This window comes from Sycon ciliatum, chromosome 1 (genome assembly GCF_964019385.1).
Source record: "Sycon ciliatum chromosome 1, ocSycCili1.1, whole genome shotgun sequence".
Classification (NCBI taxonomy): Eukaryota; Metazoa; Porifera; class Calcarea; order Leucosolenida; family Sycettidae; genus Sycon; species Sycon ciliatum.
In genome coordinates this window covers 58,856,933-58,883,149 of record NC_088643.1, presented here as the reverse complement: position 1 = coordinate 58,883,149, position 26,217 = coordinate 58,856,933, and the positions used below count along the sequence as shown (strand labels likewise).

Here is a 26,217-nt window from a genome sequence, read left to right as displayed (position 1 = left end):
GAGAGTGTAAACAGGGGATTTCATGGTTCGAATAATATAATCTGCTCATGAACAAATGAACACTTGACTTGGATGGTACTTGCGGCATAAATTAAATTAAACAGAGAGGTTTGATTATCCTACTAATACAGTAATAGGATAAGTTGATCAACAGGGAACGGCACAAGGCCATGCCACGATGATGAATGTACCAACAATAATTCTGGTCCTCTTGCATATTGCCTGAGCAATTCTATGAATAGGGGCCTGCTCACACAGATATAATACCTCTAATACCAAGAGTACAGTATGTACTCTTGCTAATACTAATAAGGTAGAAGTAAGCTAATTGAGTGGTACACGGCAATGCCGTGATAAAGAAAGCGGCAACAGTAATCCTGGTCCTCTTGCTCACTGCCTGAGCAAAGCTATGAATTGGGTCTGCCCACACAGATATTCAGGCTGGTGCCTCTATTATCAGCACATACAGAAAAGAGGAAACAAAAGTGGAATACTAGTACATGCAGTAGTAAGTTACTAACTTATCATGAATTGTCTCCGGCTAGAACGGAAAGAGAACGGAGAACAAACAATGCACATGCAACTGCCGGCGACATGCAGCTGATTGTACGCAGATAAAAGAAAATCGATCCGGACTGGAACGATGCAGACCATGATGCAGAAATGATCAAGGCTTTTGCTGCCCGAACTGTTCATATTACACATGTATGTGATTATCTTCTTGCAGATCAGATAATGGTAGGCTGATAGTGTTGGACGTGAATGAGCAGCTTTGAGCCAGCCCACTCAGTTCTGTGGTGTCCAGCAATGCAGCATCACTGGCATGTAGCTGCTCCCGTGTTGGCTCCAGTGCGCTACAGTTGGGCTGTAGGCTTGCACGCATGGAGGAGCTCATTGACACACTCCCCAATCCGCTCAGGCTCTCTGGACTGCTACTGCTGGGGCCTCGCGGTCGCTGAGGTTCGCGTGGCAATCGCTCGTGCATCTCTGGGAGATGTTCATCTTCCATTTCCATCTGAGATGCCGCTGAATTGTAAGACGCGTGCAGGCGGCCAGTATCGGCCCTACAATCCAGCTCTTCCTCAATACTAGGGCACCGCACATCCAGGTCAGCTGTCCGCCTGTATGGGACATGCATCGTGGATTGACGAGACAGCTGAATGATGCTGTGGGCTTGCAGGCAGCTATTGGGATGGTTGAGGAGATAGGACCTGGCATCCTGAAAAGTTGGCCGGTCGTCGGCATTCACCACCCAACACTGTTGCATCAGCTGGAACCTGCAGCGGTGTAAGAAGTCAACTGTGATCAAATCCAGAGTTGGAGTGCTCAATAAGCACGCACTGTAAAAACTCTGCCACAGTCCAACACCCAGAAAAGCATAGTACCAAGGTGCAGTCATGGTTTAACCCTTTACCGTTTGTGCGTACAAATTTCGACCGCTCGCGGTCGATGACTTCTATGCGCACAGCGCTGGACTGGTTCACCGCAGAGAGCTGGGATTTTCCCTACTAGTAGCCAAGATATACGCGCAGAGGGTGCCGACAATTTCTTTGTGTGATGCAATTATAAAAAATCGCGAAAATCGCGACTTGAAAAATGCGCTTTGGGAAAAGTGCGTACCCTGCGACTTTTGGTATTGCCTGCAGATTATTTCGACTTTTGCTTGAGCTGGCCTCACGACTGTCTGCCCTGCTGTGCAAGCCATGGACGCGGAGCAAGCTCTTTCGCTTCTGGAGACCCTTCCTGACGACTCTGTCGCTGCCTCATCCAGGGAAGATGAGTTTGTGGAGCCAGACAATCCTGTTGAAAATATTTATTCTGACGACGACCGCGACGATGACACGGCGAGTGAAAGCAGCGCCAGCGAGAGTGACATGGATGTCACAGACGACAACAGTGTCGCTGAGATGAGTGCCACTAGTGGTGGAAGGGGACGTGGCAGAGAGAGAGGATTCGGCCGTGGAATAGGCCGTCGTCACGGTAGAGGTCGTGGTGCACAGGTACTATGTACAGCCAGCGGTGCAACCTGCACTAGTCGATATTTGCAGTACTTGGGACAATGCTGACACCGCTGTGACTGGTAACACTCCTGCATTCCACCCAGAGAACGAACCTGGTATCCACTTACCTGAGGGAGCCACTCCAGTGCAAGGATCTGATTTATTGCATATTGCAACAGTTTGCCCGATCGGCAATAAATTCAAATAATTATTAGTGCCAAATAGTGAAATCTCTGTTCGGTTTCTGGACTTGAAAGTTTAGGGTTCACGGATTGGCATGCTAGCGTCGCCAGCTACATCATGCACGTGACAGGCGCGTGCATATACTGTCCCACACAATCGGTCAGTGCTCAAATCGCATTTTCCCATCAATATCACTCACTTTCAACTCTACGGGATTCATTACGGTTGGCTCAAACTGCCTGAATTTTTGAATCCACACGCACGAAAGACGTTCCAAGACTTCCACCGTTCGTATTTTTTCAAACGAGTTCCGGGTTTTCCAGTAACTTTGGCCAAAGTTCGGCTAAAAAAACAGGGGGAGCCGTTGCGTTTCCGTAAAATACTGAACGGTAGAAGGATAGCCAAGGTCGAGAGCAAAACAACAAGCCATTATTTGTCAAAATCGAACAAGAAACGGCTCAGCGCATCTATTTTCCGTGCACGCGCGCGCGTACTTTGGCCGACAAGGTGTGGAGAATTTCTGAAGAAGAAGAATAACAAGAGCAGCAGCGCTCGGAACAGCCGTGCTGGATACTTCCAATCCCGACGATGGAGCGTGTTGGCTGTCGTGAGCTGCTGAAACGACCATGACATTTCTTTTTCTTTGTATACCCTACATATCTTGACGTGCCCTAGCTCAGTTTCGGCCTCTTTACAGGAAGAATATTTATTTTCTTCCATGGCATCAGCGGCCAAACAGCAAGAAGAGCAACAGATCGAGATTTGCAGGGCAAACAAAGGATACGTGCAGCTACATCTAGTCAGGTTCGATGCAGCTGCGCTTTGCCAGAACCAGAGAGCCTCAGCAGATAAGAAAAGACGACAGAGTGTCTCAGATGGAACTGGATCTTTCGCCAAGACCGCCACCGCCGCCATCATCAAGTCCAGGTCAGTCAGAAAAATGCAAAGCCCGAGTGAAGTGAAGCCACTGAAGCCAAGGAAAAATTCAAAAAGTACGCTCTCCGGCTAGACCTCGAGTCGATATTTTTTTACTTCGATAGGCGCTGTCGCGGCCTGTACAGCGCTCGTCCATAATCCAAAATGGAGGCGCACGTGAAGGGTGCTTTTAGTGGCAAGCCGTGAACCCTAAAGTTGTTGCATCGCATTCCTGAGGGTTTTTACTTTCAGAATCACCTCATTTTGTACATAATAAAAGTGAAAAATAAAAAGTTAAAAAGTTACGGCATGAACAATGACGGTCGGTTTTTGCTGTACAAATACCTAAAACGGTAAAGGGTTAACTTGGCAGGTTCAACAATTGGTAGCTGGATAGCGAATGTTGATGTGACCAAGACAGCCAGACCAGGGACGGCTCATTGTCAAATTCTATGCCAGGGTAACTCGAAAGAATTTCAACAAAATTCGTTTGAAAGATTTCACGACAAGTTTACAATGCTATAAATAGCGACTTCAATCACGTGACCAAAAGGCAGAAATCCTTCGTCGCACGAATGTATGGTGCAAGCATGGCGTGCACGGAACAATTTTTCTCTCGACGTTCTACACCTGCCTACATGTTATTCATATGCCCAGCGCCTTCGATTTTCGTGACATGATGGGCAAGCATATACAAATAGCTTTCCAACGGTGTGTCGCATGTCATGAGTCATCGATTTTTTTATATATCGCTCCGTATATTTAGTTTTCAAAGGAAATTTTCGGCATCTCAGCTACCTTGCCCGTCAATGACCGAGTCCCTATCGTGTTCAGAGTCCTCGACTTGGTTTAGATAGGTTCATGGTAAGGTTCTCCTCCGTTGCCGTTTTAGCAGTTTGAAGAATTTGTGCACAGCGGCTGAAGTCGGCTATGGAGTCAGTGCACTATTTGAGTGGCTCTGTGTGACAGAGCGAACAGACTTTGGCTTGTAAACCGTTATTGTTCTTCATGTTAAAGTTCTGGAGGTGCTTGAGCAGGAGGTGGTTATTTCAATCCATCGAAGCCGAGAGCACATCCCGTCCAACATCTACATGTACGATGGTTTCTCCGTCACTCTCCAACAACACCAAACCCGCACATCGCGCATACGTTCATGGTGTATGCATGAGGCCCAAGAAACCCACTTTTGTGCCATCGCTCTGCATACAGTTGCATACATGGCCTCTGACGATTGCATACCAACTTTGCGGCCTCATAACTCCGGTTTGGGACAAGATATACCCATAAAAATTTTCTGTATGTGTTCTGCAGAGGTTTCTCTTTCCAGTCGTGTAATTTGCTGGCCCTAATTCAAATATTAGAATTTTGGACTGAAGTCGCTATTATAAAGGGAATTGTACTTGTACTGTGCTGAAATTATGTTGCATCCTAGTGATCCAGCGCCTTTCATCCCATTCACCCACTGCTCCCTCCCCCCTCCCGAAGAAACATTGCTCTTGTTGATACAATACTCACACAAATTCTGGGCACCGTTCGGGCCGTGTTAGACGCTCTCCCAACTCCAAGTACTGTCGAACATTCTCATTGAGGATGCTACGATATGGTGCGCGTCCTAGGGAAAAGATCTCCCACATAAGGACTCCAAATGACCACTGGGAAGGACATCAAAAAATAAAAATGTCGCGTTAAACAAAAGTTCAAGCAGTACGTTGAGTGGTTGACCCATAAAATACCCAAGTTCAAATGCACCTGAGTTCAAAGTATGAATAATGTTGCTGATATGAGTAAATGTTTCCAGTACAATACCACCCGCACCTCGCCTCCGCCACTGCTACTGTCACCACTCCATCCGCTGCATGACAGTCAACTGGGGACTCGTGGTCTGGCACGAGGGTAGCATGGATGCAGCGAGTGGGATTTACTGCCTTTGACCACTTTGGCGGTGGGTCTGGTCTACTCACCTCCCACCGCTTTAGGATCTGCATTGTTCCCTGAGGGTGGTGGTCCTGGTGGACCTGGTGGACCTGGTGGTGTTCCGGCGGATGCAGAAAACTCAGTCCGACTGACTATCACACGAGTCGTGGATTCTATGAAGGCCCCAAGGAAAGTTGACATCAGCAAAAGAAGCAATGGATGCGACCAGCTGTGGAGTTGTACACTCTTGGTGAAATGCAACAATAGGCAAGAAAATTCCACCGGTATGACCTTCTTTGGTTCATACTAAGTTATGTTGGGGGGGGGGGGGGGGGTTCGATTTGTCAAATCGGGATTCAGATTAGGTTACTAGTAGTCGGATGATTCACACGAACAAATTGAGCAGCGCTTAGCTTGAGGATTGTGATGGCACATGTGCCGTTACAAAACAGTGACTATGGCGATGTGCAGAAAATTAAGCAGGCAGCAGTCACCAAACCAAGCTGGCTGCAATCTCTTGCTAGAGAAAACTATAACGGGGTAATTTTTCATACTCTTTGACAGACCATCGCACAAGGGGCTGTGGAAAACAAAACTGCAACTACCAGGAACATATCCATTCGAGATAGTGGTTGCAAATTTGGTGGAAAGTTGCTGGCTGTCAAGTCGGCGGGAAAGCACGAGCTCCGGCGTGGGGAGCAGCCAACTTTCCTATACTATGTATCCATTCCTTTCCAAAATGGGGAGACAATCGATAGCGGGGAAAACCTGAGCAATCCAAGCAATCCGGCTTGGTCATGCGGATTCCTGTGATTCAAATCCGTCCAATCCTGATCTGGAATGATAGATTCAACATGCCCAAATCCGACCAATCCTTTGGATATTCATCGGGATTCGACAAATCGAAAGCTGCCATGGTTACAGAAAAGCAAAATAACAATTTATAAAGCTCCTGGAAAGCTGTAACTGCAAAACAAAAAAAAGAAAATGCGCCGCCCGATAAGGGACTTGAACCCTTGACCCTCAGATTAAAAGTCTGATGCTCTACCAACTGAGCTAACCGGGCTACATGGAGACTGCAGCAGGCAACAGCAATACGGTATTCACTGACATTCCCTTACCACATCACTTTTCTCCGAGAAGACTTGGTTCACCAAGCTTTCAAGTGCCATCCACTTGATCGGCAGACAGCGTGTTGTGCTAATTCGATAATACGTTTGGTTGTGCAGACTTCGAGCCAGACCGAAGTCTCCAATCTTTGCCTCCAACCGGTTGTTCAGCCTAGAATGAGTTTCAAAAGCCAGTACAGATATTGTGGAGGACTTCATTGTACGATCAGGTGCACAGTGCAACAGTGCAACATTACTACTACGAGTACTCATCCCATAGTGCGCAGAGTTGTAACTGGACGAGGTTACTAGCGTGCTGTGTTCTTTCCTTCTCTCTTTTCAATTTTTGATAACAGCAATCCCCACAGGCCTACTAAAGCGGGATTCACAGAAGCTTTTTTGCGATGCGACACGCGATGCGACAGGCGCGAAACCGGGAAAACCCCAGATCGCAGCCCACGCAACTGCTGCAACTGGGCCATCGCAGGCCATCACAGAAGTTGAGCTTGGCTCAACTTTTGCGATGCGATGCGACAAGCGATTTGGCGTACGATTTTGATCTTTTCTACAGCAAAGTTGTACAAAGGTTCAAGAGTTGCCTATAAATTTGTACAAGTTGTATCAAACTGCGCGAATATCATGGTGATGTAGCCAAATCAGCAAGACTTTGTCGCATCACTGACTTCTTCTGTGAATGGTATTTCACGAGTTCGCATCGCACGCGTCCGTCGCAAATCGCGTCGCATCGCAAAAAAACTTCTGTGAATCCCGCTCCAGGCCTTCTTACAGGGTACCCTGGATGTGCCAATGCAAGGTTACGGAAGCGAAACATAGATGTGCAAAAGAAACTGTTAGCAGGTAACGGGATTCTAACGATCGGAGCCTAGGAAACTAAGAGAAAAGAGACTATACCGATTCGAAACAGGGGGAAGAGCACGGGCCTTTGTTCCCAACATAGAAGCCAAGCCTGCGGTTGGCACTACTCAAGATAAAACTACACTGGTGCTGCAGGACCACATGCCACGGCTGCGGTGTCGATAACTCATGGTCTCAGTGGCCACGCATCTGAACGTGAAAACGAGATTTCACTCGTAGCACGCTCCAGTACTCACGTTACTGTACCCAATGTACCCAATGTTGACTACTGATGCTGTATTAGAGACTCTACCGTGCTCTCTACAGTGGCGACAAGTACAACGGCCGACCTACATGGGGTTGCGCTGCACTTGCACTATATAAACCCCGGCCTTTGCTGTGAACACGACTCTGCTTCATTCGTGAGGTTGAGTTTTGCTTGTCACCATCGTGGTGGTATGAACTTCATACACATCGTATACATACAATCACACAATCAGGGTCAGTCGGGGCAGCTTGAAAGAGTGCTCTACTGTATTTCCGTACACTACATCATCATGTAAGTGCTGTATACATGTACGTACATGCAGTTCCTGGCGGCCAAGTCACGGTGAATGAACCCTTTCGACTCCAAATAGGACATTCCGCAGGCAATCTGCACACAGAATGTTACCAGCAGTCTGGTAATGTCCTGAGCAGTGGGATGAAATACAGAACCAACAACGCTGCAATACGGCACAATTTTGATGACTATGATGGATTGAATTCAACTGGGAGATGGAGGGGGAGATGAGGGGTGGCAGTGTATGCATGCCCATACTACTGTTGTGGACATGAAAATCCAGTCCGAGGCTAAGCGGCCCCATGCCATGGCGCTGGCCATGCAGCCGTGAGTATGCATATGATCAACATGTGCACCGCATGCAACGTTCTGTACGCACCGAGGGCGCCGGCCCTGGTCATTAAGCCGGATTTCCATGTCCACGGCAGTAGTAGTTAGTTACTTTGTGCCAGTTTGTGGGTTTGTGGTTACACGACGATTGCTTCTGCTTTTGTTGTGTGCAGAGTTCAAATGGTTTTCAATGTCAGCTTTAAACACTGGCATCTGAAAACGGCCATGCTGCCGACTGCGCCATGCAGGTCTGCCCAATGTCCAAAAATTCACCTCCGTGTATGTAGGCCGGGCCACGTTGTCTGTGAGTAATCCTTTCCTGGTTACACACCAATATAGGGCTGGAATGTCTTATGGCGCCATGGTGCAATGTTGCCGTCAGGCGAAGAGTCCACGCATGATGCTGGTATGCACTCAGTGCCCCGCTGGTATGTAATCAGTGCCCTGCTGGGGACGGTCGGTCGGTGATAATGTATATCTCACCTCGCTCCATATGTCTTCTAGGCTGATGGACTTGCTCAGATGCTGCAGATAGGACCTTAGGTCACCCTCAGCCATGTACTCCAGGCAGACCAGAGGAGGACCGCTCAGGCGCAGGCACACGCCGACCAGGCCCACGATGTTTGGATGGTGGAAGTTCTGCATGATGAGAGCCTCCGATAGAAAGTTGTCCACATCCTCAATGCTGTTCACAGCTGCAGTTGGTACCCACAGGGGACAGGACATGATATGCTATGATGTGACTAATATGCTATGATGTGCCTACAGTGCATTTCAAAACTATAGACGCGTAGGGTTTTTGAAATATTTCAAATTTGGCTGGAACTTTTTGAGAATAGTTTTCGGAATATTGCTCAGGATCGCTCCACAATTACTCTCATATAGTTTCTAAAGGATTGGATAAGAGACGCCCAATTTGGAAAAATTTATGCACAAAGTGATCACAGATTTTATGTGGTATAGATGCTGGCATAACGGTTTTTGCCTAGGTACGCGTCTATAGTTTTGAAATGGACTGTAATATGCTATGATGTGACTAATGCAAGCAGCAAATCTAGTACTACCTAGTCAGTAGTTTGAAATGTTTGGGCAAGGGTGAGATCTAACAAATGGCAAATACATGTCAACATACCACACAGTTGGTATGTCATGGCAAGCACCCATGCCAGGCTGTCCGACCTTATCACCATGCCAGGCTGTCCGACCTTATCACCATGCCAGGCTGTCCGACCTTATCACCATGCCAAAGACCATGTATAATGTAAACAAAGACATTTGTAGTAAAGAAAAAAAGGGACCAATAAACTGCAAGTTACGCTATATTGTCCACTAACACCACCAGTTATTTAACAATCAGCTCATGCGATCACATTGCTTGACACTGACCGACGGTACTGACGTTCTACAACTAACTGGCTAACAGCCTTTTTTCTTTTCTATAAATTTACCCTTCGCTCTCCATCCGAGTCCATTCTTGCACACCTGAAAAGACATTTGTCCGCCATAATATGAACAATCACAAATGCTTCACCCCAATGCTAGTCGGTTCAGCTCAAAGTGCTACAGGGCAGTTAGACGGTCTGCCATGTGGTACTGCTGATTGAAATCGTGCTCTAATAGACTGTCTCATTAGTCATTACTATACCTTTTAGTGTCTTCACAGCAACGGTCATTGTCTGCCGCCCTTTCATAACGGAGCCCGCCGTAACACGTCCATATGCACCTGTGTACATAAGAAAAGAAGATTCTGCCTCAGAAACAGAATGGATTTAGTTTAAAAACCAATTGAACTTGCAGATTCGGGCCAAACCCTGCAGCTATCCAGATCCTGGGAGGCACGTACCCTCTAAAACCAAAACATGTGATAACGATAAAACGTGCGAGTGCGTGCATATTCACAAACAGATGTTTCACATCATGCGAGCTGAGTAACTATGGGCTCTGTGCGAATGGGAATCAGGGTACTGCAAGATTGATCGTGTCATGTGAGATTCTGCTGTCGTATATACCAATGATGCTAGTTGCACGCTCTTTGATTGTGCATCCGCACCTGTATCCCAAACCTAAACCAATAAGATTGGTATTCCACTGATGATGATGGCATGAGCACTCATCCATTGCCATAGTAAGTTAGCTGCAAGGTGGACTGCGTGTTGGGGGGGGGGGGGAGAGACATAGTTAGAGAGAGAGAGTGAGAGAGAGAGAGAGAGTGTGTGTGTGTGTGTGTGAGAAAGAGAGAAAGAGAAAGAGAGAGAGAGAGAGAGAGAGAGAGAGAGAGATAGATAGATAGAGAGAGAGAGAGAGAGAGAGAGAGAGAGAGAGAGAGAGAGAGAGAGAGAGAGAGAGAGAGAGAGAGAGTAATCGCACCACCATCATCATAACAGTGCACATGCACAATCCACTCTATTGCAACATGTCTGCCTGCACAGCTACAGAGCACAGTGCTTCAAAGTATACAAATCCATGGATACTAGTACTTGCCAACTCCTATCTCATTGCCGATGCTGATCTCTGAGGATTTGAGGAGTACATTCTTCAGTAGAGGTATCCAGTGCTGGAGCAAGTCATTGACAGCCTGTTGGTCTGCTCCTGCGCAGCAGTATAGTGCACCCGGCAATGCATCAGTGAGAAGGGTTGTCTGTACTGCAGTGATGAAGCTTTGATATAACCTACATGCACCTCTAAGGAACTTGAAAAGTCACTTTATGTACTTAAAGCCGAAGTCTCCATATCTGAAGTAAAATGACTGGATATGATATAAAAGGTCTTCGGCAAAAAGCGTACTTTATCCACAGCAAAATGTACAGTGTAAGCACTATACCCATCATCTGCCCTCCCATGGAAGCCCTCCAATGTTTCCAACCTCCTGTACCGACCCGGGCCCTCATCCATACCTTCAGCAGTGAGAGTATCGCTCTCCACTGTGTTCTGTCGCAGCCTGTTGTTGATGTTATCTGTATTATCCTCCTCGCTAGGTGCCGCGGGTGTTGACTTTGCCCTCACTCTGAATGGCGCAACATGTTTAACATACAAAGCAGAACACCATAAGAAAATGTTGAGCGGTCGCTGCTTGGCTGCTTGGATGACGATTACACCCTAGCTTAGTGGTAGAGCATCAGTGGCCATAAGCAAGGGTTCCTGGTTCAGTCGAGCCCTGGTTGTGACAGTTGATTTTTCAACTCCCTCAACCTTACGTATACATAGGAAGGTCTCGGATGGAGAGCCAGGGATTAAAATTAAAGGAAAGGACCAAAATGTTTTAAAAGTGTTATCCATAGTTTGTCCCCTATAGATAGAGCTTAACATCCCCTGGCAGGTCGTTGAATGTCAGTACCACGTCGGTCAGTACTGTGCTAACTGCTGCACCTTCTGGCCCCACAATATCTTGCTTATAGTGTTGGACAAACTACGGTTGACATAACGTAACATTTTCTCCTTTCTCTTAACCATTAGGAAGGTCTGTCATTTCGTATGTTGAAACCTTTCTGTCTCGAGTCGAATATGGAGATTCTGAATTTCAGCAAGCGAGCCTCCTCAATCTGGAAAGCTCTTTTCAATTTCTCTATTCCTGCATACTAAGCATACTAAGTACGTGGTCATCACGGGCAACTAAAATGGCATCCGCAGGCACAGGTGAAATAGGTATAAAAAAAACAGGAACCGGAAAAAAACTTTACACTCAACTCTTTGAAGTTTTTCCCTTCAATTTCCCTGAAAGTTCTATTGCTCTGTCGACTCTCAAAATTCGGAATGCAGAAGCTTTCTATTTTCTTCGGATTCTGAATAAGAGGCAACTTATCACAGTTGTCATCATACCGTCTTTCAGCCAAACGACAATGGTCTGGCGCAAAGTGGAATATCCAGGAATTGCAGGAGCCGAGTCGCAATTCCGATCTTTGCAACACAGTATCACATGTCGATCATATGATCCATATCTGTATCATATATGTTAGACTCAATTGGCAGTCATTCTCCTATAAACAGTCGGAGGTCCAGTAGGGAGCCGAACTCATGATCTAGTTATATTTTGATGAATCCGCCAAGCTCGTGCGACTTTCCCTGTAGAAAGTCGAAAGTTGAAACATTTCTAAAACGCAGTCTGAGTTTTTGTCGGTTGGGATTTTCGGAAAGATCACGCGCTCATTCCATCCACCAACCATGGACTGTGCAGGATAGTTTGAACAGTCCAGCAACACTCAACCACATCATCGTCCTTCTCAAGGAAGAGCAGCTACATGGCATTGTACAAGTACAACAGTTTGCTGTGTTGGAGTCTTTGGCTCGCGGAGCTGAAGCTAATGGAAATGATACCACCACCACCTGTTACTACAGTAGTAGTCATTGGACATTTTTTGGTAATTCGGAACCTGGCGGAGCGTGGAGGCCAGCTAACTCTCGGCAAGGAAAGAAACATCCGCGTGGCAATAGACCTTTGGTACAAATACAAGCTACTTTTGTGTAGCACCGTATCGCAACAGCTACTTGGTACGATTTTAACTTCTCGGCTTTTCTTCTGCTTCAAGGCATTCAAGTTGGTACTGGTCCTGCCTGCTCTCCTGATCACCAGAAGCCAGAGCCTCAACGATGACCATCATCAAAGACTACAGAAACCGATAGCACCGGTACTTGAAAAAATACTAGTAAGCTTTGGAACATATCGCTTTGAATCCCACAGCCTTTCCTACTTTGTGGTAAGCCCTGCATGTTTGGTGACTTCCTGACCCTACAAAGAAGAGCAAGGCAATGAGTATGGCTTGGCACTTGGACTCCAATGACAGAACATTAGCAGCGCGAAAGAGAAAATCCAAACTATCCACCAGTAAGTGCGTTTTCGTTCGATTATAAGACCATGGACTTATATGCGAGAGACAAACATTGCATTGACATGTACATGTGCAAGTATGCATATAATTGGTGAATGCCAGTACAATGGAACCATGATGAACCTCGTGTGGTTTTGTGATTTTCATTCACTTATAAGTGCATGTTCTTTTAAGCAAGAGTGCTCTTATATCCAATAATAAGAACATGTCCCTAAATGCGCGAGATTACGGTAATTGTCCCTGCATTCACAGCCAAACAGCCAAACACGCCATTTGACTGTACCCAGCACATGTAATCGTAGAACAGAAGTGCCGTGTTTTATCTATTCGTGGTGTTTGTAGGTAGGACTTCCATTGCATACTGGGGATTCAACTGCTTATAGACGCCTAGGGGCACATCATCCGACTGTTTACAGGATTCAGAGTGCATACATGTACAAGACTCCTGACTGCGTACCTGACTCTTGACCGCGTACCGGACTCCTGACTGCGTACCGGACTCCTGACTGCGTACCGGACTCCTGACTGCGTACCGGACTCCTGACTGCAAACCGGACTCCTGACTGTGTACCGGACTCCTGCGTCTACTGCTTATAGACGCCTAGGGGCACATCATCGGACTGTTTACAGGATTCAGAGTGCATACATGTACAAGACTCCTGACTGCGTACCTGACTCTTGACTGCGTACCGGACTCCTGACTGCGTACCGGACTCCTGACTGCGTAACGGACTCCTGACTGCGAACCGGACTCCTGACTGCGAACCGAACTCCTGACTGCGTACCGGACTCCTGACTGCGTACCGGACTCCTGACTGCGTACCGGACTCCTGACTGCGTGCCGGACTCCTGACTGCGTGCCGGACTCCTGACTGCGTGCCGGACTCCTGACTGCGTGCCGGACTCCTGACTGCGTACCGGACTCCTGACTGCATACCGGACTCCTGACTGCATACCGGACTCCTGACTGCATACCGGACTCCTGACTGCATACCGGACTCCTGACTGCATACCGGACTCCTGACTGCATACCGGACTCCTGACTGCACACCGGACTCCTGACTGCATACCGGACTCCTGACTGCATACCGGACTCATGACTACATACCGGACTCATGACTGCCTATAGTGACCCGACTGCCTAAAGTGACCCGACTGCCTAAAGTGACCCGACTGCCCATAGTGACCCGAATGCCCATAGTGACTCGAATGCCCAGAGTGACCCGACTGGCCAAAGTGACCCGACTGGCCATAGTGACCAGACTGGCCATAGTGACCCGACTGGCCATAGTGACCCGACTGACCATAGTGACCGGACTGACCATAGTGACCGGACTGCCTATAGTGACCCGACTGCCTATAGTGACCGGACTACCTATAGTGACCCGTCTACGTACTGAGTCCAACATAATACACATATACATGCATCACGTGAGCTCCGCTGAGGAGACCTAGCGAGGTCGAACCAGCTAGCTGTCCAGAGATGGAGTATCATACATGTACGTCTATGCATCCAGCAACATGCACATCATGTGATACTGTTGTGTTGGTGTGTTGGTGTTCTGTAGCTGCCTGGTTCTACCTACTTGCAGCAGCCGTTTGCCTGCGTCTTACCTTTGAAAAATGACTATCCCTGCCTTGTACAAGATGACGGCAGCAACCAGTGAGATAATGGGCAAACCGATAGCCAGGCTATTGTTGTATACCTTGCTGTCTGTGTGCGACTTGATCGGCAATGGCTGGCCTTGATACACAAACCAGAAGGAGTACGAGCAGAATTGTGTAAAGAGCCAGGAATAACAGCAACCAGAAACACCGCCGCCACCCCCACCACCGCCACCACCACCACCTGCAGCAGCAGCAGCAGTAGCACTGCCAACAGCAGCATATGTGTACAACAACAAAAAAAGCACAGGAACATACAGATGAGACTCCAGAAAACTGCATGTACCTTTACAAACCAGGTTGACATCGAATGTGTAATTTGAGAGATACAGCTGCACATGCTTAGGAATGACATTCTCGCTGTGTGTGTACTCCCTCTCTGGGTTTCTAGTCGGCTCCAGCAGGAAGAGGGAAATGTTGAGTTTAGCAGATACATCTAGCGTGCAGTTGCAGGTACAGGAGTACATCAGCTGAAATGGCAGATCATCTGTGTCAGAGATCAGCAGAGACAAGATAATGCTCGACATCATGCAGATCTGTGTCAGAGACCAGCAGAGACAAGATTCCGTGTCAGAGCTCAGCAGAGACAAGATTCCGTGTCAGAGCTCAGCAGAGACAAGATACTGTTTCAGAGATCGTGCACGGCTGATTGCACTGGTTTGTGACCTCTCCTCAGCAAACAGCTCCCTGTCCCTGCATGTATGTACGTAGAATCAATACTTTGCATTCTTGCAAGCCGGCTTGTCCATCATACACTGTGTAACGAGCAGCAGTGTCGAGTAGTGTCAGGACAAAGCTTCAAAGGTTCGGACGGTATTCATTCTCCAGCGAACGAATGTCACAAGTTCAACTCAAATGAACCTTTGAGTACATGTGTTACTCGTATGCACAGCACTGCTACGTGCTTGCACTTATCAGTCATAGTCACGTTATTATACTGTGACAGTGTGTACGTAGAACAGTTAATCGGTGAATACTTTCGTCCAAGTCCGAAGAAAGGCAGCTTGCCTGGCTGAACAATTGCCCATTGAGGTTGAAACGTAGTGAAAGGTTAGATATATCGCCGTTTAGTCCTGCATTACAATGAATGAACATTCTTTGGACGAAAGGGAGAAATTAGAATTTCCCAGGAAATATTATTAGTATTTCTGCTTGCACCGCTCAAAACTCCATCTAACTGGCGACCAAAATTAAGACAAATGTAGCCACATACGTTTTTGAGTACAACTTCGTTTGTAGTCTTGGCATGGCTGAAGAAAGTGCAAACAATGAGAGCAAGCATTTACCTGTATTCGGGATGAAACTCTTTTGCAAGTACAGTCTAAACAGCACTGAGCAGAATTGTACTTGCAAAAGAGTTTCATCCCGAGACTCCAGCAATCTAGGATACTCTGTGGCATCTTATCCTCCAGAGTCAGTTACTACCATGTGATACAACCATTGGCTTGGCAGGAAAATCCTGTAGAATTGCATATCCAGGCAAGATTGGGAGGGGAAACACACTGGAGTAAATAAGCTCCCAAGAGTGTGCAACTCTGCATTATGGGGTCTCCGACGGTGAAAACTCACATCGCGCGTCTCAGGTATGTTTTGTACTTTGTACAACAAAGGATAGCGTGCGCAATCCGAAAATCTGCCATGATTATGCTAGCGAGTTGCATAGTTGCAGTGAGTTTCTGTCAGGGAGTGCTTTTAGTATTACTCCGCTACTCGCTAAACGGGCTGGAAACGTACAGCTGGAAACGTACAGCTGCGACACCACACCACGTGATGTGAGTTTTCGCCGTCGGCAAACCCCATAGAAAGGGTATCAGGAGTTGCACACTCTTGGGAGCTTATATGCTCTTGCTACTATTTGTGGAACACTTTGGCAAATTTGAAAGTTAGAATATCACCAAAGTTCGTTACATCATCTTACCAAACTCTGGGTTGGTCCCATCAGGCGTGGAGGCCCTGAAAGATAGAAAGTGTCCAGAAATGCTTGCGAAGGCATGTGAGCGACTCAATTGAATAGCTTCCTCAGGAACACTCCAATTATTCCTCTTCAGGTACTTTTCTAGCTCAGATATGTGGTGGGAGTGCCCACGTGTAGACTGTACAGACCAGTTGATGTCCGTTGCGCTCGGTGTCTTCGTGTCCACAACTAAGGCAACTAGCACCTCACTTCCATGTTCCTTCTAAGATAATTCAACAGGAAGAACAGATCCGAAGCAACAGCAAAGCATTTCATGCCACGGAAAAGCATGATCGTCTCAGCTTTTGGAAAAGATATACAAGTAAATTGCCGGGATTAATCAATGAGCTTACGACCAATGCAAAGTCCAGTGACTGGCGCAGACCCCGGGCAAGCTGTGCGGGCGCTGTCACATTCAGTGTAGTCAGTTGAAATGGCCCGCGGGAGCTCCAGCATGCTGTCCACGAGTCTCCTCTGCTCTCCGGATCACTTAGCATGACGTTCAGCTTTCTGCAGCTGGATGATGTCTTTGTGCTGAGTACCACATCGTGGAAATGAAGTGTGCCTGGATAGAAAATTAGAAATCAAACGCATGACAAATAGGATTCAGTGCCCTTGGTAAGCTGCATGTGTAAGCAAATTCATCTAATCTAGGTGGGGGGCAATGAAAGTTGTTTACCCGATTCAGCACAGATAATCCCCCCCCCCCCCCCCCAAAGAAAGAAAGAAAGGAGATCTTGCATGTGAGATGGACATGAGGATTCACTGCAATTGAGTGAAGCTTGTGACAAGAAACGCTTGCTTCTTATAAATTGAAACTAGTTTCTAATTTAGAAGTTGCAACTTTGGCGGTTTTTGGTGATGAACTACTTGGTTGCTCCAGCAAGGAACACATGCTTCCTGTCGAACTTGACTGACTCACAACTGCCATCCGGAGCACACGAGGAGCATGTCGCACCTTCCACTCGGCAAACCTGAAAGAAAGCACCACTCCCTGCTCAATACACAGTGCTTCGGGGAATTAACCCCTCATCAGTTGAGCTTGAGTAGGCCGAGGAAGATTGTGCCTGAAAAGCACCACTTATATAGTGCTCTCCAGGCAAAACCATCACCAGGTGACCATCGCCAGGCGATGAGGGGTGAATTTCCCCAAAGCACTGTGTATTGAGCAGGGAGTGGTGCTTTCTTGCAGGTTTGCCGAGTGGAAGGTGCGACATGCTCCTCGCGTGCTCCGGATGGCAGTCATCAGTCTGCCAAGTGTCAAATTCGGCAGGAAGTGTGTGTTTGTTCCTCGTTGGAGCAACCAACTTCTAGTTTCCAATGTTATTGCAATTGAAGTTTGGACGAAGGCTGGGTTAATGCCACTACTTGAAGTTTGCGAAGTTCACAGTCTGCAAGAAGTGAAATTTGACATGCCAAAGTCCTCGGGATCGCAGAGAACGTTCACCTGATAATCCATGAGGTTTGTCTGATCGAAAATGACATGAAAATCTTGCAATATTTTAAGAAGGAATGAACTAAGTTTACTGGTAATGAGTGGTTGCTAGCCAATTTATTGCAATGATGCTGTGCAGTCATAACGGTGATCCGGGCATTTGGCAGTATACTGACGGATAGTACCTACATTCAATGACATGACAGTTGTCTCTATCATGTCCCACTCCAAACTTGTTCCTTAACCCTTAGGTGCCAGTAGGTCGATTTCGACCTATGCTGACAGTGCTTACTAAAATCGAGCACAGAGCCAGTCACGTACATCACAGGTGCCTGATTTTTTGTACAGAGACCCTTCAGTAGCTGGCCTGCAGATAGCAGTAGAGAAAGTAGGGGGGTTGCATTTGAAAAAGTCGAGTCGTGATCAACGACGATCGCGCAGATCAGCGGAAGTCAATCGAGCGTGGCAGCCTACGCACGCGTCCCGCAACATGAACAAAGCGTTGCTGTTTCGCTTCGTTTTCGACTAGTACAGTTCATGGCTACTACAGCTGACCTCCGTCATGGATGTTGCAGGAGCGCTTGAGTTGTTTGAAGAGCTGGAGGCCGATGATGCCCCTGTAGAAGAAGAATCAGAAGACGACGATGGTGAATAATCTGACGCTCTTTTCTCTGACGGAAACCTGCCGTCATCAGATGAGGAAGACCGACTCAACGATGATTTGGTTTTCGGTGAGAATGGCAGCTCTTCAGATGAGGATAAAATTTCCGACGATGAGCTTCAAGAAGCTGTAGGGCGAGGGCAAGCGCAGCCAGTTCGTGGACGTGCTCCGCTCACGCTGCGCGGAGGAATTGCTCGCGGCGCTGGTCGAGCTCAGCCAGCTGATCGAACAGCTGATCGTGGCGTGCGTGGCGCGGAGGCTGTGGCGGAGGCCGTGGACGAGGTAGTGGATTCGGCGTGCTGAGTGGTGTTGGCGACCAAGATGTTCTTGGACCAGCACAGTACCCTGACCCTTTTGTAGATTTTTCTGACTTGAAAATTCAAAAATCGGATCTTGCTGTGTCTTGCCATTCAGAATACATACTTTTGTCGCTACATCATCTAAACGGTTGCGGAGATATAGGCTTTCCAAAAAATTGAGCCAAAACTACGAAAAATCTAAAATTCAGTCAGGCACCAAAGGGTTAACCAAGAATCTTTCAAGTTGGAAGGCTGTTGGTCAGTGCATCCAAGACTAGATAGAGCTAATTGTCAGGCCACTGCATGCCGCAGTATAATTTGTCAGTATTGTGCCAAATGTCTCACATTATGACCCCTCAAACTCCTCCTACCCCCCCCCCCCCACACAGTGTCATTGAGGTCTCACGCTTCCGGTGGCGAATGGTATGCTGATGACCATTGAATCTTGTCTTGCATGTCCCTTCCGTTAATCCGGTGTACTCCTTGATGTCTCTCCCAGGCATAAGTGCCCGGTACACAATGCTCGATGTTAGACAATTTCCTTCCAAGGGACAATCACTTTTGACACGGTAGTTACAGGTTCTCACATCCTCGGTCTTCTGGTGGTGGTCGCTGCGGAGGATACTATTGTTCTGTTTGATGATGGTGGCAACATTTGGCATACAACTGTAACTGTACTTTAGTGTGTCCCTGAATATCTTGTAGAGCTTGCATCCTTTGTGAACGTGCTTGTTGACGAGTTGTGGAAATCGCTGACCGATGTTCGCAGACACATTCTTACTAAACGGTGGGTTAAACCAGGTAATGCTCCGGTGTCGACTCCTTTGTTTCTTCTTTCTTCTTTCTCCCACTCTTCCGTTCTTTCAAGACCTGGACGGTCTCATTGTATCCGCTGTCTCTGAGTGCATTATTGTAAAGTTGAGATGCGTCCTAGAATGTCTCTTGATCCGTTGATATGTCCGTTAGTCGTCGGCTGATGGAAGAATGCAATCCTGGATGATGATTGGTGGGTTGTTGGATTGGTGATGGATTATAGTGGCCGGTCGTTGGGCTTCCGGTATGGACGATAGTTGCCAGTGTGTAGGTCCAGTGTAATGAAGTCGACTGATTTGAGGTTTGCCTGGATGGTGATTTTGAGTCCTAGGCTGTTGAAGATTTTGGTCATGACCTTCCTGATCCTGTCAACCTCCGGTCCCGACACATTCCTGAACATTGGCAACCGATCGTCACGGTAGAGTCCAATGTCACTGCCGTTGTACACCTCAGATAGTTTGGCAAGGGCTAGCGTGCCGACCAACTCACACACGTCAGCACCGTCATAGCATCCCATTTTAACATCAAATACTCCGCTTCTAGTCTTCATCCACTCTTTCCAAAGGCCGAATAGCAGATATTTCCTTGCGTGGAGGATTGTTTCCTGATCCTCCGAGGACACCGACGTGAAGCCTCTGGTAAACTGCAACGGTGTCAATAACAGCTCCTCCGAGATTGACAGGTAAAACTCCACGACATCAAAACATACAAAAACGCAGTTTTGCTTTTCCTCCAGCCCCTCGAACCAGTCGATCACGGCGGATGTGCTAGTGAAGCAGCGGCTGCGCGACGCCTGCAAGCCACGACGTGGAAACACCACCAGAGCCCAGCAGGATATTGTTCTGTCACTGCGACAGGATCCACGTATCATTGTCCGTGACGCAGACAAAAATCTGGGCACAGCTATCCAGAATTCCGATGAATTTGCCGCCGAAGCCGCCCGACAGCTCGCGGACACCTCAACATACCGCATTGTTTGCCCCTTTGGCCGGGACACTGCCCTCAATCCAGAAGTCAAGGCCATCGAAACGGAGCTAACCAGGATCATTTCACCTTGGGCCCTGTGGAGTTAAAGGCAGGCCCATCGTGTCGTGTCAGGGCTACTGCACAACCCCAGCCTCTCGCTATGTCGACTACCATATAAAGAGTCTCATGAAATCAGCAAGCACTGTGTTTACTTCTACTAACAATGTTGTAAAGAGTTCGATCACTCCGTCGAACGATGACTTGAGTGACTTGAGTGACTGCTTCCTTTTGACTGCAGACGTCGAAAGTCTTTACACATGTATGTCGTGGAAAGACACAACCAATGCCCTGTACGTGTTCCTCGACGAAAATAATCACCCCTTGAAAGACTTGCTCATTGATCTTTCTTCTTTTGTGTTAAGAAATAATTTTTTCGAGCATGATGGTTTGGTGTATCACCAAGAGAATGGCATGGCGATGGGTACACCCATGGCGGTTAATGTTGCAAATATTTTCCTCTTCGTCCATGAGCGTACATCACTCTCGGTCTTCCGTAACACCATAAAGTTCTTCGGTCGATACGTTGATGATCTTCTCTTAATCATCAAAAGACTGAGCAATCTGCCTGCCGTCAAACGGCACATGTACGCAAAACTTGACACCATCAGACTTACTTGGTCAGACCCCAGTAAAAGTATTGAGTTTGTTGAATTGATCATCTCTATTAATGATCAATCCACATTCACATTCAGTACTTTCCAAAAGCCCAGGAACACTTATCTGTACATCCCATTTACGTCCGACCACCTCCGCTCATGTTTCAGAGCTTTTATTAAAGCTGAATTGCTGCGCTATAACCACACAAACAGTGAGATCACCTCCCTGCTCGCTATACGTGATGCTTTCTGGACCAGGCTTCGCAAGCGTGGTTACCCTCCTACTGTCCTAGGTTTCTCCACGATGCGTTCAGTGATACCCCAGCTAGCTGTCAACTCATACCTCCAGCTAGCTCTGTGCAAGCTTCTGCCTCTTGCCCCACAGTTTTTGTTACTGACTATCACCCTGGCCTCCTCAGCCTTCAACGCACCCTGCAAAATTCTTTTCGCGTAACTTATGTTTTAGGAAATCACATTCACGATGGGTATAGGTATTTTCACCTCCATGCACTCAACCTCGTGTTTGTTTTTTCGCCTTGCAAGCAACCCCGGCCCCGTGCTTTGTTCACGCTTTTTTCGCGCTAAATCGCTAAATTGCTTTTTTCGCACTAATTACTCGACAGTACTCAACGCCTGTCTGTCCAGTTCTCTGGTTATATTGAGTTCCATATTGTCATTTATCTTCATTCCTCTGATGAAGTGACTCATGTCACAGAAACCGGTTAGGTTAAAGAACTTGCAACTCTCCTTCAGTCATTGCTTGTCAGTGCGTGGTTATGTTTTAAACTTCCCGTGTAGGGACCTCCGTGTAGTAACCTCCGTGTAGGGACCTCCGTGTAGTAACCTCCGTGTAGGGACCTCCGTGTAGTAACCTCCGTGTAGGGACCTCCGTGTAGTAACCTCCGTGTAGGGACCTCCGTGTAGTAACCTTCGTGTAGGGACCTCCGTGTAGTAACCTCCGTGTAGGGACCTCCGTGTAGTAACCTCCGTGTAGGGACCTCCGTGTAGTAACCTCCGTGTAGGGACCTCCGTGTAGGGACCTCCGTGTAGGGACCTTCGTGTAGGGACCTCCGTGTAGGGACCTCCGTGTAGGGACCTCCGTGTAGTAACCTCCGTGTAGGGACCTCCGTGTAGTAACCTTCGTGTAGGGACCTCCGTGTAGTAACCTCCGTGTAGGGACCTCCGTGTAGTAACCTCCGTGTAGGGACCTCCGTGTAGTAACCTCCGTGTAGGGACCTCCGTGTAGGGACCTCCGTGTAGGGACCTCCGTGTAGGGACCTTCGTGCAGGGACCTCCGTGTAGGGACCTTCGTGTAGGGACCTCCGTGTAGTAACCTCCGTGTAGGGACCTCCGTGTAGTAACCTCCGTGTAGGGACCTCCGTGTAGGGACCTCCGTGTAGGGACCTTCGTGCAGGGACCTCCGTGTAGGGACCTTCGTGTAGGGACCTCCGTGTAGTAACCTCCGTGTAGGGACCTCCGTGTAGGGACCTCCGTGTAGGGACCTCCGTGTAGTCACCTCCGTGTAGGGACCTCCGTGTAGGGACCTTCGTGTAGGGACCTCCGTGTAGGGACCTTCGTGTAGGGACCTCCGTGTAGTAACCTCCGTGTAGGGACCTCCGTGTAGGGACCTTCGTGTGGGGACCTCCGTGTAGGGACCTCCGTGTAGGGACCTCCGTGTAGGGACCTCCGTGTAGGGACCTTCGTGTAGGGACCTCCGTGTAGGGACCTCCGTGTAGGGACCTCCGTGTAGGGACCTCCGTGTAGGGACCTCCGTGTAGGGACCTCCGTGTAGGGACCTCCGTGTAGGGACCTCCGTGTAGGGACCTCCGTGTAGGGACCTCCGTGTAGGGACCTCCGTGTAGGGACCTCCGTGTAGGGACCTCCGTGTAGGGACCTCCGTGTAGGGACCTCCGTGTAGGGACCTCCGTGTAGGGACCTCCGTGTAGGGACCTCCGTGTAGGGACCTCCGTGTAGGGACCTCCGTGTAGGGACCTCCGTGTAGGGACCTCCGTGTAGGGACCTCCGTGTAGGACCTTCGCCACTGCTTCACTAGGATTGCCTTTGATATCTTTCCAACATCGCTCTTCGCCGGATTGATGAGGCGGCATGAGAGGTTGTCGTTGAAGTTGTCCTTATGGTCCTTTAATGTCATGTACGCGTTTTTTTGCCATGCAATCCATTCTCTCGTCCAATCCATGGGCGTTGGCTACACTCTTAGCCTCCTCCATATTTATGTCGTCGTACGTATTTTCCGGTGCTTGTTTGTAGTTCTTGGTCACATTATCATGCATCATCTTCTCGTGGCGGTCCTTCTTGACGGCGTGTATGTTCCTTGTCTTGTCCGCAGCCACGGAGATGTTGCTTGACTCCTGGATGTGAGCGATGTCATCTCTGAGCCGCGACGGGACAGTGACCGTCATCCTTTTGAACTCAACAGTCTCCACCATCCTCAGCAGATCATCCTCAAAAGGCTCAAGTTCCTCGACCTGCGGTGGACATTTCCGAAATTTGAACCCAAAGTCGCTCGACTCCTGGATGTGAGCGATGTCATCTCTGAGCCGCGACGGGAAAGTGATCGTCATCCTTTTGAACTCAACAGTCTCCACCATCCTCAGCAGATCATCCTCAAAAGGCTCAAGTTCCTCGACCTGCGGTGGACATTTCCGAAACTTGAACCCGAAGTTGTCCTGCTGTTGCTGTTCAGCCTCGTCACCTTGCCCGGGCCTTTCATGAAGTTGTCCTGCTGTTGCTGTTCAGCCTCGTCACCTTGCCCGGCCTTTCATGAAGAAGATTGCCCACCAACGCAAACCCTGTGATGACAGCAGAGCCCTGCTGAAGTGAAATGTACCCGAAATGCAAGGTACGACAGGACATTCTTCGTAGATGAAGATTAGTGTCAAAGACAATACGTTGTGCCAATGGAGTGGGAAATGTCGTTCCCGACTGAATGGTTGGTCTTAGCCAAGTTTCAGGTTCTTGAGACTCGACATTTGGATAGTCCTATAAGAGAGTTGTAATCTTAGCCACGTTTTCATATTAGTAGTAATTGCAATATGCCTGCACCCCCACTGCTTCCCCACCTCACAGTTTAGAATTCTTGGCACCTTACTATCTTGCCCGTGTAAGCCAACTGGATCTGGTGTTGGCTGGATGCGAAGGAAGTCTGGTAGGGAAATCTGTACCATAGCACCGGTAGAACCATGCGCTCCATCAATGAACAGCATTGAAAGGAGCACAAAGAGCTCAGCTAGTCTCTTGCTGCTCGCCATGCCCCAATGTCGTTGCCGAGATCTCTAATAGACGATACACCCTAAAGCACAACAACGTCATAGACAGCGGAAGCAGCAGCAGCAGCAGCAGCACGGACGGCGGCGGCGGCAATTGCAGGCAGAGGCAGTCACAACATGAACATAGCATGTGCGAGTTGTGTACTATCCACATTCTCATTCTTCTAAGAAACATTTTTGATGAACATTGAGTGGCTGGAGTTTGTGAATAGCACTATTTCTTTCTTTCTTTTTTAAATACAGACTATGAAAATAAAGTCATACTTGCCAACCCCTGGCCAACAGTTTTCTTGACACTGATGAGGTTTTTCCTTGATTTTGTCCACTTCTCCTTGTTCTGTCCAATCACTCACAAAATAGTACAGCACGTACGACAAAAACGTACTTGTCCAAGCGCTAACTCAAGAGTTCTTGCTCGTTAGAGCTCCAATATGAGTACAGCACATGCTCGCGAGCGTCCAAAGAACTGAAGATCAACAACAAAAAAGGTGCTGACGGATATTTTTCAAAAATCCGGTAGATATTATAACTTTTCCGGTATACCGGGACGAAAGCGAGTTTTCCTCGATTTTCCCCGGAAATTCTGGTAGGGTTGGCAAGTACGTGAAGTAGTGCTATCGCGCTTGCCTTGAAGTGACAGAGGTCCTAACATCATTTTAGAGAATAAGCACAAAGATGACACCGGTACGCTCAATGCAATGTGGGAGTAGATACATGTACTGCTGTAGATGCAATAGACCCCAGCACACTCAAATACCATAATTATAGAATATTGGGGGACTACTTGCAGTGCTGTGCTGCCCACATCGTTGTATACCGTATTTTCCAGAGTGTTGGCCACACTTTCATTTAATGGTATATGCATAAAGAAACACAGAAGGAAGAGGAGGATGAAGAGGAGGATGAAGAGGAGGATGAAGAGGAGGATGAAGAGGAGGATGAAGAGGAGGAGGAAGAGGAGGAGGAGGGGTGTTGGTAACACTCTGGAAACCAACACTCTGGAAAATACGGCACTGCATCTGTGCAGAGTGCACAACAAGCGTGCAAACCCATCATTGCCTTTGGCTTTGGTCTGTTCTTTGGTCAAAGCCTCGGCCACATGCCTCACTGGGCTTGCAGGAAAATACTCTACTAAAATGCAGTTCAGAAACACAACTGCGTAGAGTAGATCTACACGTGTTGGTTCTGTGAACGTTTCCTTCCAAGTGACCAACTAACTAGTTTCTGTCCCATACAGTTGAGTTACCCTGACCTGGGTTTGTCACAACTGCCGGTAGCCATCTGGTCAGCTCACTCTGGGATTGGGAGCTAGTGCGGTGTAGACTCTACTGACCAATCAGGAAGAAAAGGCGCGGCAAACATTTACACTTCTTAGTCTTATTCCAAGCGCGCTGCCAATCTTTTTCAAGCTCACATTCGACGAGCGGCTCAGACTAAAACATGACACAATCTTCTCCTTGAGCAACTACTATCGCCGCCAAAAAATCTGGCCAATGCTTCACAATCATGGTAGTCGACTACCATGTGCAGCATTGGCCGGGATTTTTTTTCGTGACGACAGTACCACAAAGCAAGTCTGCGCCTAACGACCCCGTCAATTATTTCGGTTTACTATAGTTTGGCCGAAAGGAAATAGCGTCAGGTCCCGAATTAACTCCTTTTCGCACAGCTGTTTTGAATACTTCAAACTGTTGCTCATGCGTGCCTAGGAAGGTTCTATCGACGGAATGGGCACGAAAGAGGCTTCGGTTGGATAGATAGCCCAAGAAAAAGTTCCCCGTTCTTATGGG

General features: G+C 48.0%; 1 protein-coding gene and 1 non-coding gene across 4 annotated transcripts; both read right to left on the bottom strand.

The window, feature by feature from the left end:
- On the bottom strand, window positions 1-24,751 carry LOC135804611 (tyrosine-protein kinase Mer-like). Of its 3 annotated transcripts, XM_065318521.1 has the most exons (13): window positions 24,250-24,745; window positions 16,664-16,875; window positions 16,275-16,533; window positions 14,643-14,843; window positions 14,306-14,435; window positions 10,763-10,872; window positions 10,350-10,457; window positions 9,514-9,591; window positions 8,352-8,563; window positions 7,561-7,667; window positions 6,134-6,293; window positions 4,614-4,750; window positions 1-1,277 (listed from the first exon to the last, which is right to left on the bottom strand). In XM_065318521.1, exons 1-13 carry the CDS (start codon window positions 24,407-24,409, stop codon window positions 698-700), a joined length of 2,454 nt encoding a protein of 817 aa, XP_065174593.1. In that variant the 5' UTR covers window positions 24,410-24,745; the 3' UTR covers window positions 1-697. The 3 variants fall into 3 exon arrangements, with proteins under 3 accessions (XP_065174593.1, XP_065174595.1, XP_065174594.1); XM_065318522.1 differs by lacking the exons at window positions 1-1,277; window positions 4,614-4,750 and adding an exon at window positions 4,758-5,185 and having other exon boundaries at window positions 24,250-24,750; XM_065318523.1 differs by lacking the exons at window positions 1-1,277; window positions 6,134-6,293 and having other exon boundaries at window positions 4,618-4,750; window positions 24,250-24,751.
- Window positions 6,006-6,078, bottom strand: Trnak-uuu (transfer RNA lysine (anticodon UUU)). The gene has a single exon. It is a non-coding gene; the product is annotated as a tRNA-Lys (tRNA).
- Window positions 24,752-26,217: the final 1,466 nt, after the last annotated feature.

What these genes read in the sequence shown, in the direction of transcription:
- LOC135804611 (XM_065318521.1), bottom strand. Translation starts at nt 24,409, where the DNA reads ATGGCGAGCAGCAAGAGACTAGCTGAGCTCTTTGTGCTCCTTTCAATG. An exon ending in TGGCTTACACGGGCAAGATA is followed by an intron (nt 16,876 to 24,249) that starts GTAAGGTGCCAA and finishes TTTTCTATCCAG; the next exon opens with GCACACTTCATTTCCACGAT. An exon ending in CGATACTCTCACTGCTGAAG is followed by an intron (nt 10,458 to 10,762) that starts GTATGGATGAGG and finishes ACTGCTGCGCAG; the next exon opens with GAGCAGACCAACAGGCTGTC.